The 12685-nt window shown below is 44.8% G+C and overlaps 1 protein-coding gene across 4 annotated transcripts in view; it reads left to right on the top strand.

Annotated features, from left to right (window-relative positions):
- Positions 12194–12685, top strand: part of HECW1 (HECT, C2 and WW domain containing E3 ubiquitin protein ligase 1) — a 269154-nt gene continuing 268662 nt past the window's right edge. For 3 of the 4 annotated variants that reach the window (XM_021387591.1, XM_021387593.1, XM_021387594.1), the window contains exon 1: positions 12195–12437. In XM_021387591.1, coding sequence (XP_021243266.1) covers positions 12408–12437 — 30 coding nt within the window. In that variant the 5' untranslated portion in view covers positions 12195–12407. Of the gene's footprint in view, positions 12438–12685 lie in introns of all 4 variants that reach the window. The other variant, XM_021387592.1, reaches the window with a different exon arrangement.

The raw sequence follows: 12685 nt of genomic DNA on the forward strand, positions 1-12685 counted from the left end.
AGACATAGCTTGTCTTCAGCCTGGAAGTAATTTTTTTATTATTTTCAGACCTTGAAAAGCAAGGGGCTCATTCTGCCCCACAAAACTAATTAAATTGTTTACCTTATTAATACTGATTTCCTGCACTGTTGTGCACTTCTGTCTGTGTCTTTTCCTGTCTGTCCAAACACTTCCATGATCCCCACTGTTCATAACATGCATGTGACCTGACATACTCTCAAGCCTTTCTGGTTTATTGCTTAGTGGCATTTCTGTGGGTAAAGCAATATTTTCAGTTTGGCGCATAAGGAACAGACACAGTAGGTAGCTTAAAGTATTTACCAAGGCTATGCAGGAAGTCTGACAGGGCCAGAACCTGACTCCAACTATCCAGGGTCAGTAGACAATAGTTTTCTGCTTGCAGTAGCCTCCACTTTTCCAGGAATGAGTGAAACAATCAGTTTCCCCATGGGACCAAATTCCTATATCTCTTACAGTGTTGTAGAGAGAGAATCATTTGTTTATTGACAGTGGATATTGGCCAAAATCATTATAGGATTCTTTAGCAAGACATCACAATTTTTCCCTTGTTTTTAGTTTGCTTGTTTAGATTTGCCAAAGGTGTCAGAAACCATTATTTTGCATAAAAGCTGAAAATTATCAGAAAGACTTTGACCAAATTAGAAATTTGTGAGAAGAATAATGGAAGTAAAGTATGTTTTCTAACAATGCATCAGATTTATATAAATACTGAGTGTTAAGTTGAGCTCACTTTTTATTTTAAAGCATGAAGCCTGTTACTGCCAAGGCTATTTTAAAAGAATATAACTTTAAATAGTACAGTACAGTAAAACTAAAAATATCACCAACACTATTTAAAGCAGCTACTGTAAAAACAACTCTTGTCCTAAGGCTCTTGCACTATTATCCAGAAGTGCTTGAACATCAGGCAAGGTCTCAACTAGCTCTAAGAATAAAAGGATGTTGCAGTCTTAGTTTTATTTTTGGTAGGGTGTTATTCTTGGTAGAAGACATTTTCCAAGAGGAATGTTGCAGCCTTCTGTCAGTCAGATACAAGATTTAATCAGTTTGGCAAAGGAGGTCTGCCAATGGGATATAATTTAGCAGTAGTAGTTCCTGTTATCTTCTCCTGACTTCCTCGGAGTAGGAACTCGCACTGGCAGCAAGAAACATGAATCTGTAAACTGGAAAACTTGTGCTCTAGGACAATGGATTGTGGCTGAGCAAGTGTTGTAGGAGAAATTTTTGCTGTACTAAAGCACAGCTGAGAACATACACATGCCACCCTGGAAAATTCTGATACAGATCAAAATTGAGTGAGTACACGAAGTCCACAAGGAACTTGGGTCTACAGAGGCACTAGCCAGACAGCTCTGGATAACCTCTTTAAATACTTTGATTATATACACAGCATAAATTCATCTGCAGCCAGACATGTACAAACTCTACTGAAAATTAGTGGATAATAGTGAAGCCAGACATCCTCCTCTCAGCTACTTCCTACTCCCTGCTCGGAAGTACAGAGCCTGTGAGATATTAATGGCATGGGAATTAATTTTTTTAGGCTTTAAAAGAAAAAAAAACATTTAAGAATCTTTAGTTGTTACTTACAGCTTATGTATCAAAATTGAAAACGTGAGCTTATTATTCAGTTGGGAAGTACAAGAGCAGCAGAATGGGTGCTCATGTAGGAATTAAAAATCTATTCCTGTGTATGTGTCATCTCAAGCAAGGTAATGCTGAACTTTGATACTGATTTGTTTTCATAATAACTACAGTCAGATTCTGGTCTGAATGGATTATTCTGAATACACAACAGCATTAAGTCTTCAGGATTTGGCCCTACAGGAATAATGGTCATTTCAACTGCAGTTAAAATGTTTTTAAGAATGAATGATATCAAAAGCATAGCAACTTTTGAACAAATGCACTCAAGCTCTGGGTGTCCAGTGTTCCTTACAACATTCTTCCTGATCACGTGTCAGTTGTCTTCTAATGTCATTTATGGATAAAGTCTGTTTTTCCCACCAGACACCATTTTTACTGTGCATTCAGACTCCCTCCTGGTACTTAACACTTTTTTGTCCCTGTGCAAAAACTTGTTGACAGGAATATGTAAGGAACTTTCACTAGTCTTAAAGAAAGTTGCTGCAGTGCAATCTCTTTAGCTCTCACAGAAATGAAAACAGCTGTGGGAGAGGAGACCACAGTATAGACCATGGGTGCTCAATCTTTTGGCTTGCTTGGGCTGCAATGAGTGAAGAGGAATTGTCTTCAGCTACATCTGAAGTACATAGGTTGCTCCAAAAGTAATGCTTCCTATTTATTTCCATGGAAACTACAACAGATACAAAGAAGCCTGCAGGATGGCCCTGAGTAGGGATTCTCCCAGCTAGCAGTAAACTTACAGAATCCTCATGACCCTGGGATGTTTGAGGCCTCCAGGAGTTCAAGTCCCTCCACTGGACTCCTCCTGCTGCCCCCCGCACAGCATCTCAGAAAATGGCAGTCCCTGCCCTGTCCTCTTCCTCAGGACACAGTGAAGAAGAGATGAGACGTCTTGGGGAGGGATGAGGGAGGAAGATGGAAAGGACAGGCTCATAGGAGCCTTGGCTGTGAAAAGAAGAATGACCAGGAAATTCAGGCTCCATGTGAGCCTGCAGGATGGCCCTAGGTTGGGGCTTTCTCAGCCAACAGTAAACTTACAGGATGGGAATATCAGCGCCAGCATCAAGGCAGCCATTTGGAGAGAGGTGGATAGATCCTGGTGCCCCTGGAATCTCTGGGGCACGATCTCTTTCTGGTCAGCCTGACAGTGATAGCGTGGTGACTGGTGTGCTCCAGTAGAAGTGGATCCACTTCCATAAGGTCATCCTCAGGAGGTAGATCTGCCTCCATGGGCTCTCCATCACTGTCAGACAGGTCCACCTCCATGGGCTCAATGTCATTGCCCATTTCCATCAGCCTCCTCTTCCTGAAAGGTGGCTTGTTACCGAACTCCGGCGACCCTTTTTGTATTACCCTTGCACGTAGAGAACCAAAACCCAGTCCTGACCAGCTACTGCACAAAGCACATCAATATGATGAGCAGCAAAATGGTGTTTATTGGTAAGAGCTACAGAACTATATAGTATTTCTTATCTTTTACTAGACTGTTCCAGAAGCTCACGCAGGCTCCTGGCCAATCATATTGAATCTCCCGCTTCTGACCACTTACTTCCGAAAGGCCATATACAGGGTAGTTATACACCTTGTTATGAAAACAAAGAAGTACAGCCTCCCCGTCTTATGACACGGGTTCAAGTAAAGTAGGTCACCCAATAGCAAGCAAATGGGGAAGGGCCTTCCGTGTTACAGCCCGAGTGCTCCGTTATTTGCCTAATACACAACAGTGGCTGCTCCATCCTCTGTCTTCAAAAGAAAAATTTCTGGTATATCTCACTTGGAGAACAACTGCCACTGGATCTTTCTGCTCAGCGACTGTGATTCTGAACACAGAGTCCCAATATTTTTAGGGCTTGGAACAGAAGGTGGCCATGGCAATAGGATTCTGAGTGTCCTGTGGTGACAAAAACATGGCAGTTGGGATTTGGGGCCTAAGGCCCATCCTGTGAGACAGCTCCAAGAACGTACCAAGAGAGTTGGGGAAGGGAGTTTTCAACCGCTCTGCAACTGCCCTGAGAGGAGCCATCCTGCTGCCAGACAGCAGCAGAGAAGGGGCAAAGCATACTTACACCCCACGGGCAGCCAAGGGAGATGCAGACATTAAAAACTGCTGAGTTTCAAGGGTTGCATCAGCTGTCCTTTCCCATCCCTCACTCCTGCCCCTGGAGTGTGACCAGGTGGCATCTCTTCTGCCTTGATCCCCAAATGAGAGGTGTGGGGAGGAGAGGGCCAGCTGTCAGCTGGAGTCTGTACTGGGACAGCGGGGGGGGGGTCCACTGGAGGGCCTGTGAGGTCCTTGGAATCTGGTGGTCGGGTTTTCCACTCTGAGGATGAGAAGGCCAATTAGGGTTTGCTGTCCTCAGCCTGTACTCTCCGTGGCCACAGAATGGATGGTTGAAAGTGCAGCTAAGCCCTTCATGGCAATGCACAAAAGAATAGCTGGAATATCAGTCATGCCTCTAGATAAGTAGTTTGGACAGATTTGATCTCTGCAATCTCTGGAATAGGGTCTTGAGTGGAGAACTTAGGATGATGGACACAGATGCACTGGTGGCTGTCTCCCATCAGCTGGCCGCTATGTACCTCAAGTAGCATGAAAGTGTTCATATCCTACATCAGGTGAAGAGGAAAGTGAGGTGTTTTTTCCTGTGCAGTGACTAAACCAGAAATGATGTGCCAAGAGAATGTACAGACTGTTGTTACACTAAGAACTAAAGTCACTTGTATTCATGTTTCTGGCGATGACTTGCCGTACCTATGCCAACGTGGTACCAAGCGATCCCAGTGTGCCTCTTTTTCTTAAATATTTCCAGTGTTTTGCTTTCATGCCTTGTATACCTGCAGGATGGAGTAGATATTAAGCTGTCCAGTGGACTAACGGGGACAGATGTTCCTCACAGCTAATTCATAGGTCTTCTCCCTTTGGCTCATACTTTTTTGCGAAGGCCTCTGGTGCCTTTAGGAGGATTTATTGTTAGTTCTGTGAGTTTGATTCAGTCAAGCTCAGTCATGTTTGGATACTCTGAGGAGGATGCCCACGATGGCATGGGGCAGAGGTCTGGCCACAGTATGCGCTGTGATGGGCTGCCAGTTGGTCATGCCTTCTATAGACCATTCCATCTCTTTATGAAAAAATGAACAGGTTGATATAAAAGGGGCTTGCAAACAAGGTTTCCAGTGTCCTTGCAAATTGTGCAGAGGCTTGCAAATTCCTCTCCAGTCGAATAACTGTATTCTCACCAAATAGAGCTTATCAGAAAGAAGAACCATTTGAAACTCTCACCAAATAAGGTTTATCAGAAAAAAGAACCAGATGGGATCAGAAGAAGCTACAATGGTAGACCGATGACTTGAACTTGTGAACTTTAGGCTTACTGCACAGGCTTAATAGGTTAATTAATATTAACTTCTCTGCCCTAAGTGATATAAAGTTAGATATAATTGTATATGTGATATATGACAGACAGGGCAGTCACAAACAAGGAGGAACGTTCATTATGAGCATCGGGAAGTCTGTAACATCTGAGTACTTCAGCCAATGAGGAAAGGAGGAGAGACAATGTGATCGGGAAGTTAGGGTAAAAAGGGGCCTGTGCCTCCAGCACTCTGAAGGATCCTGCAGGGGAAATGCCCTTAGTAGACTCTCTCTTTATTCAAATAAAGAAAGCTTAAAACTCCTTTGTGTCTTTTTGGGATAAACATAATTGAACAAGCCTATTTGAGCAGAAATTTTCTCAACAAGATCATGTGCCCCTGTTGAGAAGAGGAAGAAAACCTGGGAACAGTCTTTCTATAACTGCACAGCATAAAAGGCCACTACACTGTGTTGTAACATCCAGTCATTTCTTGGTAGTCTGCAGAGAAACTGGTACACCGCTAGGACTGGTTTACGGGGCTTGGAGAATGAATTCCTAGGTGCTGCCCTGTGCTCATGGCTCACAGAGAGGACTTCAGCTGCTTCTGTATTTTCTTCCAAAATTCTGTCCCTGCCTCTTCCATTTCAAACTCTGCATGGTTTGGCTTTAAGATGTAATGTCTGTGACTCCTACTTACTCAACAGAACAGTACATGCAGTCAGTCACATCTGCTAACAACAATGTCAAAACATTTTTTATTGCTTTTTACTCCTGTTAGCTTTGCAGAGACAATTGCAATTCAGCTGGTGCATTATTAACAGCTCATTTGCTGAGTTCCCCATAGAGAATCATCTCTGCTAGTACTGCATGAGCCAAACATGAACCTCTTTTAATTCCCTAGTCCAGGGCTGGAGCTAGAGCTGCTAAGCAAGGAGGGAATTCTCTTAAATTTTACCATAGGTGTAACCTGGAACTATGAATGTGAACTTCTACTGCACTGTGCTTCAGAAAACAGATAGGCTTTAAAGATGCCTAACATAAATAGAGAAGGAAATGCCGTGTGTAATTCAAGTCACACAGAATTAATGAGGCCTGTATTTTGCTGCTGTTTCCTATGTGTTCATGAGAAGGCTCAATTTGTACTGCAGTTGGGTACCTGCAGTAAGACCTGGCGTTTCGCTCATTAATGTATTTTTCAGCTGTGTATACCACACACATATATTTTAGGTTCAACTGTAACTTAGATGTTTTCTCCTAGTCATTAGCTTTTACTAAGACTGCTAATGTGCTGCTAAGACAAAGTCGAACTGCTGAAAGCATGTAGTTATCACTGAATGTAAAAGCACTGCTTGGGATTTTTTCAGGATGACCTCTAAACTTAAAACTGCTAAAATATGTGCTGGAACTAAAAAACACCCCAGTGTAATTCAAGCAATATAAGAAAAAAAAAAAAAAACAACCATCCAAATACTGCATTGTAAAACTTCAAAGATTTATCTATAGCAATAATTCCTTATGTACATTGGCTTGTTTGCAACTAGAGACTGGGTGACATGTAAGCACTTAAAGGCAGCAAGGTGCTCTGTAAACCTAACTAGATCCTGAGGAGACCTTGCAAGCTGCTAGGTCTAATTTTTGTAAATTTGCCCTTTGGTCTTCCTAGATGTGACCTGTCACAACTGATTCTTCAAGTTGAAAGCCAGAGGTGGACAAATTATGTATATGAGGTAACAGCTTCTTGTGTCCAGCAGGAACAGTAATGTGGTGGCACAATTTAAAGTTTGTGTAATTTCAGGTGTTAGTCTGGGGGCTGAGGCCTAAGAGGAATCACTATAGCTGCAGGCACCTCAAGAAGAAGAAAAACCAAAAAAAGCTGATAGTAAAGAGCAGCATGTCTTCATGTAAAGCTTTTGTGATGAGCTAGAAGAGCTGGTAGAGCAGTGTCAAGAACAAGATCCACAAGAGGAGAGCTGAAGAAGCAGGCAGAGCTCAACCAGGGAGCAGGGCCCAACCAGGAGAGTAGGCTGCATGCAAGGCCAGAAGGAGCAGTGTAAGACCTTGGGTAAGGCCTTGCTGTCCTGCTGCTAGTGGGACAGGCCCTGGACATGCTGCTTGAAAACTGAAAAGGTAGTGGTTGGGCAGAAAATGGGAAACACCTGGACAGCTACACCAGGATGCTAGGGAGTAAGGCTATAAGCAATTGAAGCACTACTTTGAGAGATATATTGTATCTCACTACCTTGCTCTACTTGGTGTCCTTTTAAACCATTAAGCAAAGTAAGAGTTTATTAAGAAAACTGATCTGTTTGGTGTGAAAAGAAAATAGGCCTTTCAGCACAACACTGCTTAGTTTAATTCTGCCAGCTTTGGGACAGAGAATCAAGCTGCCATTTTGTTACTAGCCTAAGTTTAAACCTGGCATGGTCGATACCAAAGACTGCCAGAAATACTGCAGAGGGCTGATATTCAGGTCATCTGTTCTGAATGATGAAAATATTTCACAGTACGTTATTTTGGCTGCAATTGGAAGGAATATGTTGTTTAAGTGCATATCCACTTCTTTTCCTTTTTTTAGTATAATTAATTGACAAATGAAAGAAGACAGTGGCAAATGAACTCATGTCAGACTTATTCTCACAGTATTTGCGTGGGGAGGTGGTTATGACACTGCAAGACTACTGAGCATGGCCCTGAGTCTGTGCAAACTACAGCTGTGTTCATATTATTGTAATTATACATATATGTAGAAAACCTGATACAAAATGGAGTGGTGGTGATGTAGCTTGTTTCGATTTTTGGAAGCACTGCCAACTACAGAAAAAAAAAAAGACACCCCCCCAAAAAAACAAAACAAAAAACCCCAAACCACCAAAATCTCAGAACAAAACATCAGGTAGTTATGAAGCATTATGACAATCAAACAACAAGAGCAGAAAAAAATGTTTAGAAGAGACATATGGCCTACCATGCTGGCCCATTTTTGGTTGATCTTTTTCCAATCCTTCTGCTCAGTCAGTATAACCTCTCTCTCAGTCCCTCCCCATTCCATAAACCCATCTGTCTTCATCTGTTAATTCAGTCCTCTGTTACTGTGGAATTGTTTATCAGCCAAGTGGCTGTAAACGATGAACTCCTCTATTCTCTCCAACATAGTCAGAACTGGCCTGCTACTCAGTGGTGGGCCAGTGTTGAGAAAAATGTAAATTACTAACGATTTGTCTGGGAACCTTTGGTGAGAAAGAAGCCAAAACAATCAAGTATTTGGCATCTTCAAAAATTTTCCAAGGTCTAGATGCAGACAACAGAAATATCTTCACCACCCTACTGAGAATGCAACAGTTTTAGCTTTCACCACCTAGGAGGAATCTCCCTGCTTGCCTTGTGCTTGATCCTGTTCAGTCTGGGAGAGATCTCATGAGAGGGCTGAACTGATCTAGTGGGGTTAATTGCCCTGTAAAGGGATAATCTCACTTTTTTCCTTCTTGCTGGCTGAATGATTTCTCTCCTCTCTCCCCAGTGTATTGGTGGGAGGTGTTGGTCTGACACCAGTTCAGCTTAGAAAATTAACCCAGAAAAAACAGAATAACTCTGTTCTAGATTAATGAGCTAAACTAAATTACTGAAGGACCAGGTGAATACCCGGGCTGGCATGTCAGGAAGGGACAGGATCACAAGATCAGGAATCAGATGCAGAGCAAAACCACAAGCATCCTCTTTCAGCAGGAGCTCAGTCATCTTTTGAATACATACCCATGCTCTAGTAATTCAGTATCCATGTAAAGAAACTCATCTGTACACCCAGGGTGAAACAGGGATGGAGATCAGATGCTGCACAACATCCCACCCTTCCTGGCAAGGAAGGCAATGGGTAGCTACAGGGGCTGCTGTCCTGCTGGAGCAGGGTTCATTCCTGGTTTGTCCCATGTAATTCCTCAGCAATAATAATCCTTGATCATCTTTTAGAAGACAGTATGTCATGGCCTATCCCAAGCGTTCAGATCTGGGCTATCAGGAAGGAAGAATATGCAACTTGTGCCCAGGAGCTGTTTAAAGAAAGCACTCTGTTGATAGAGCCTGAAGTCCTTGTACCTACATCACAGACAAGTACCTACTGCCACACTATGCACTGGGGCAGCACAGCATTCAGCTAAGATATGAGCAAACCCATCTGTGTAACGCAAAATACAATAAAAGATATTAGACAGCATCAGCTAAGTGCCTTTTTAAAGACAGTCTGTGTGTGTTGAAGTCAATAATGGAGTTCTGAGTCCCAACAAAGCAGGTAATTCATAATGAGAAGTCACATGAGCCAGATATAAGGATGTTGTGTGGTCACAGACAAATCCAGCAGCTAGAAATGCCATGTTATATCAGCTCAGTGGCAGTTGCTTTGCTAATAAAAAGCTAGTTTTGTCCAATAAAATTCAATGAGGAAACTAGCAGTTTGACTATAGCAAGACAACTACTACATTTGCCTGTTTTTCCAGATGTAGGTGTATGAGATATTTGCTAGGAATAGCTAAAATTTCTTGATTGAGCACTTCTTTGATCAAACCACTTGAGAACCACTGCAAACTCTCTGCTCAAACACAAGACTATAATAAGAACTTGCTCTGATAGATACCAGGCACAACTGAGCCACCAGAATGATGGATTTTGGAAGTGCAATGAGATTCATCCTGCAAAAACTCAGGCCCCTCAGAAATATTTGGTATGGAAAGATACATTTGTTTCATCTTGCTTTTTCTTACCCCACCAGTTCCAAACTAAATTTCTTTCTTGACCTTATTTCATGCTTCTGCAGGACTACTCTAGCTGCCAACATTCTGCTACTTCCCTGCAAAACACAGACATATGACTCAGTCACATTGGCTGCCCAGATCATCTTCACCTCACATTGTCTGCAAGTATGCTTTAGCTTATGGCTGAAAAGATACAAGGAACAGTCACTGTGCCTGTGGGACAGCAAAACCTGCTATTAGATTTAGTCTGTGGGAGCTTAGGGAGCGTATAACAGGTAGGCATGTAAAATCCAGAATCTTGTTCATAATATAGATAAACATCTGAAATGCCAAAATTTAGTTTAATTTTAAAGCTCCTTCTGCATTATGCAACTCTTTTCAGTAAAATGTAAAGTTACAATGGAAGCCACTTTAATTCCACTGTGTACCACTTCTTTCTTTTGAGGAACATGAGAGAAAAGGTCCTTTTTAAAGCCAGTTTATGTTCTGAATCATTTGCCACAGAACCACATTTATCTTCTGTTCATAATTTGAATGTCCACCTACAGGAGGTGGGTATGGAATATGCAGTTTGCCTCCTGATCTTAATTTTAACCTCTCCTGTTTTACTCAGACTCCAACAAAGGGCAATCTAAAATTGCTGCTTCTGTAGGAGATTCAGGATGTTATTTTCAGTGTGGAAGGAAAGCAGAGGTGGTAGCTAGTCAAGAGAAAAGCATGTGCCCAACTTTCTTAAAGGGGTTCTTAAAGAGGTTTTTCTTCTATTCCTTTTTCTGTAGACTTTCAAGTTGCCAGAGCAAAAGCACATGCCTACCATGAGCAGTTTCAGAGTCATGTTTGGATCAAGGCCTCCTGCAGATTGTTAGCAATCCATGAGCAGTGGACAGCTTCACTAGATGAAGAGAGGCACTGCATTTGTCTGAACACACTGAGTTTCTCAAACACCTGCAGAAACACGTTTGCACACAGATGTGTCCTGAAATAATGTGATTTGCCCAAGTGGTCCTGTTTGTCTCTTAGTCTGCCTTGATCCTGTGGAGGAGCTGATGTGTCTTTGTAATGGATTCTTCTCTTCTCTGACTCACCAGTGAAGCAGCCTGCTGGTGTGGTGCTGGTAGTTCTGATCAGAGACGGACTTCTTTCACCAGTGTAATAAGATACCCATTCTCCTTCGCAATTCAATCTGATTTTTTAAAGAAGGAAGATGAAGTGATCAAGTGGAAATAAGAGGCCACAATAAACCTGCAAATATTTTATTTGTCTCAAAGAGTGTCAAATGATTAGACAATCAGAGGTAAAATGTTTCTTGGGTCAATGGCAAGCATAGTAAATCTGTATTTCCAAAGAAATTTGTGTGAGTATGGGGTGCAAAGATGCTTCTAGAAGCAAACTTAGCTTCAATTATGTGACGTTTCTGGAAATGAGTGTTTATTTTTTTATCATTGCTTGAACTTGTGAGCTAGAAGACTCTTGAAAAAATGACAAATTTAATAGCATGGAGGAGGGGGAAGATCCACTCCAACAGTATGGTTGCAAAATGCCATTTGTCCCTAATGGCATCTGCAAAAATCCAGTGAAGGTCTAAGCAGAACTTTGCAGAGCTGTTCTGCATTTGCTGTCTTCCAGCTGACGCCTAGAGCTGGTGTTCAGCCCCTCTGCCATTTAAGCACAAGCAGCAAGCACAGCGCAGTGCAAGCTGCTGCTTGTCAAAGCCCCCAGCAGCGCTTCTGATCTACTTTTGGTGAGCCGGCTGCACAGTGATCGATGCTAGTACAAATGCAAGACCCGTGGGAGAAACGTGCGTGTTGCACAGATTATGAGCTGTGCTTTGAAACTCCCTCTCCTCCCAGCTGTAGGACTGCGGGTTTCTTTGTCCAGGGGTGCGATTTATAAAACACTGTCCAGGAGAGAAAGCAAGGGGAGGGGAGGGGAGGGTGGGGATCCCTCAGGGGCTTGGGTTGGTGGTGTCAGCTCCCCGCAGAGTTTTAGCTGCGGGGTAGATGTCATTTCGTACGCGAGGGGGAAGACATCAGCCACCACCCCAGAGTCCGTGCTACTGGCGGGGGATCAGCAGGAGGGCTGTAGGCCTGTGGGAGGGGGAAAAAAGGGGAGAAGAGCTGATTTCTCCTGCCCCGGTACCTGCACGCACCGTTACCTCCCTCGGCGTTGGGCGAGGTTCCCACCTGGGGGGTGCGCGAGGTGCAGGTGCGACCGGCTGAGCAGAGCCGAGGCCGGCCCAGATCCGCCTGCGGTGGGGGCGCTCCCAGGTGCGCAGGGTCCCGCCTTGGGCCGGGAGCAGGCCGCCACCCCTAGCAGCCGCTGGTGTCCGTCCCCAGGCGGCTCCGGGGCGTAGGCGAGGGCCGGGCCGGGCGTCGCGCTGAGGGGCGGGCCGGGCTGCCGGGCGTCCGCCGCGGCGCGTGGGTGGCTCCGTGCGCCCGGTACCCGGCGACAGGCAGCGGGGTGGGAGGAGGCTGACGGGGAGGGGGAGGAGAGAGCGCGGTGGCGTTGCAGGCGTTGCAGCCGGCGCTGCTGGACTATGGTGAGCTTCGGCGGGGGCTGATACACGGGCAACGCTGCCCGGCGTGGGGAGCTGACAGCGGCACGTGTGGGATGTGAGCCCTGCCAGCCGCGCTGCCGGGGGAGCATGAGCTGTGCCCAGGCGGGCATTGTCCAGGTAAGGGAGGCCGGTGCCGCCCGGCCCGGCCCTTCCCGGGGGGATCGAGGGGCGGCGGCGGGGCGGTAGCGGCCTGCCGGGGGCTCCCTTCCGGGCACCTTTGTGCCGAGAGACCGGCGGTGCTGCGGGGAGCCGGCAGCCGGCTGCGAGCACTCGTGTGTACGCGTATGTGTGTGTGTGTGTCCGGGGAGCGGCGGCGTGGTTTTGTTCTCCGTGGTGCATCTGGCTGCGCGGGGCTGCCTGCCGGG

This window comes from Numida meleagris, chromosome 2 (assembly GCF_002078875.1).
Source record: "Numida meleagris isolate 19003 breed g44 Domestic line chromosome 2, NumMel1.0, whole genome shotgun sequence".
Lineage (NCBI taxonomy): Eukaryota > Metazoa > Chordata > Aves > Galliformes > Numididae > Numida > Numida meleagris.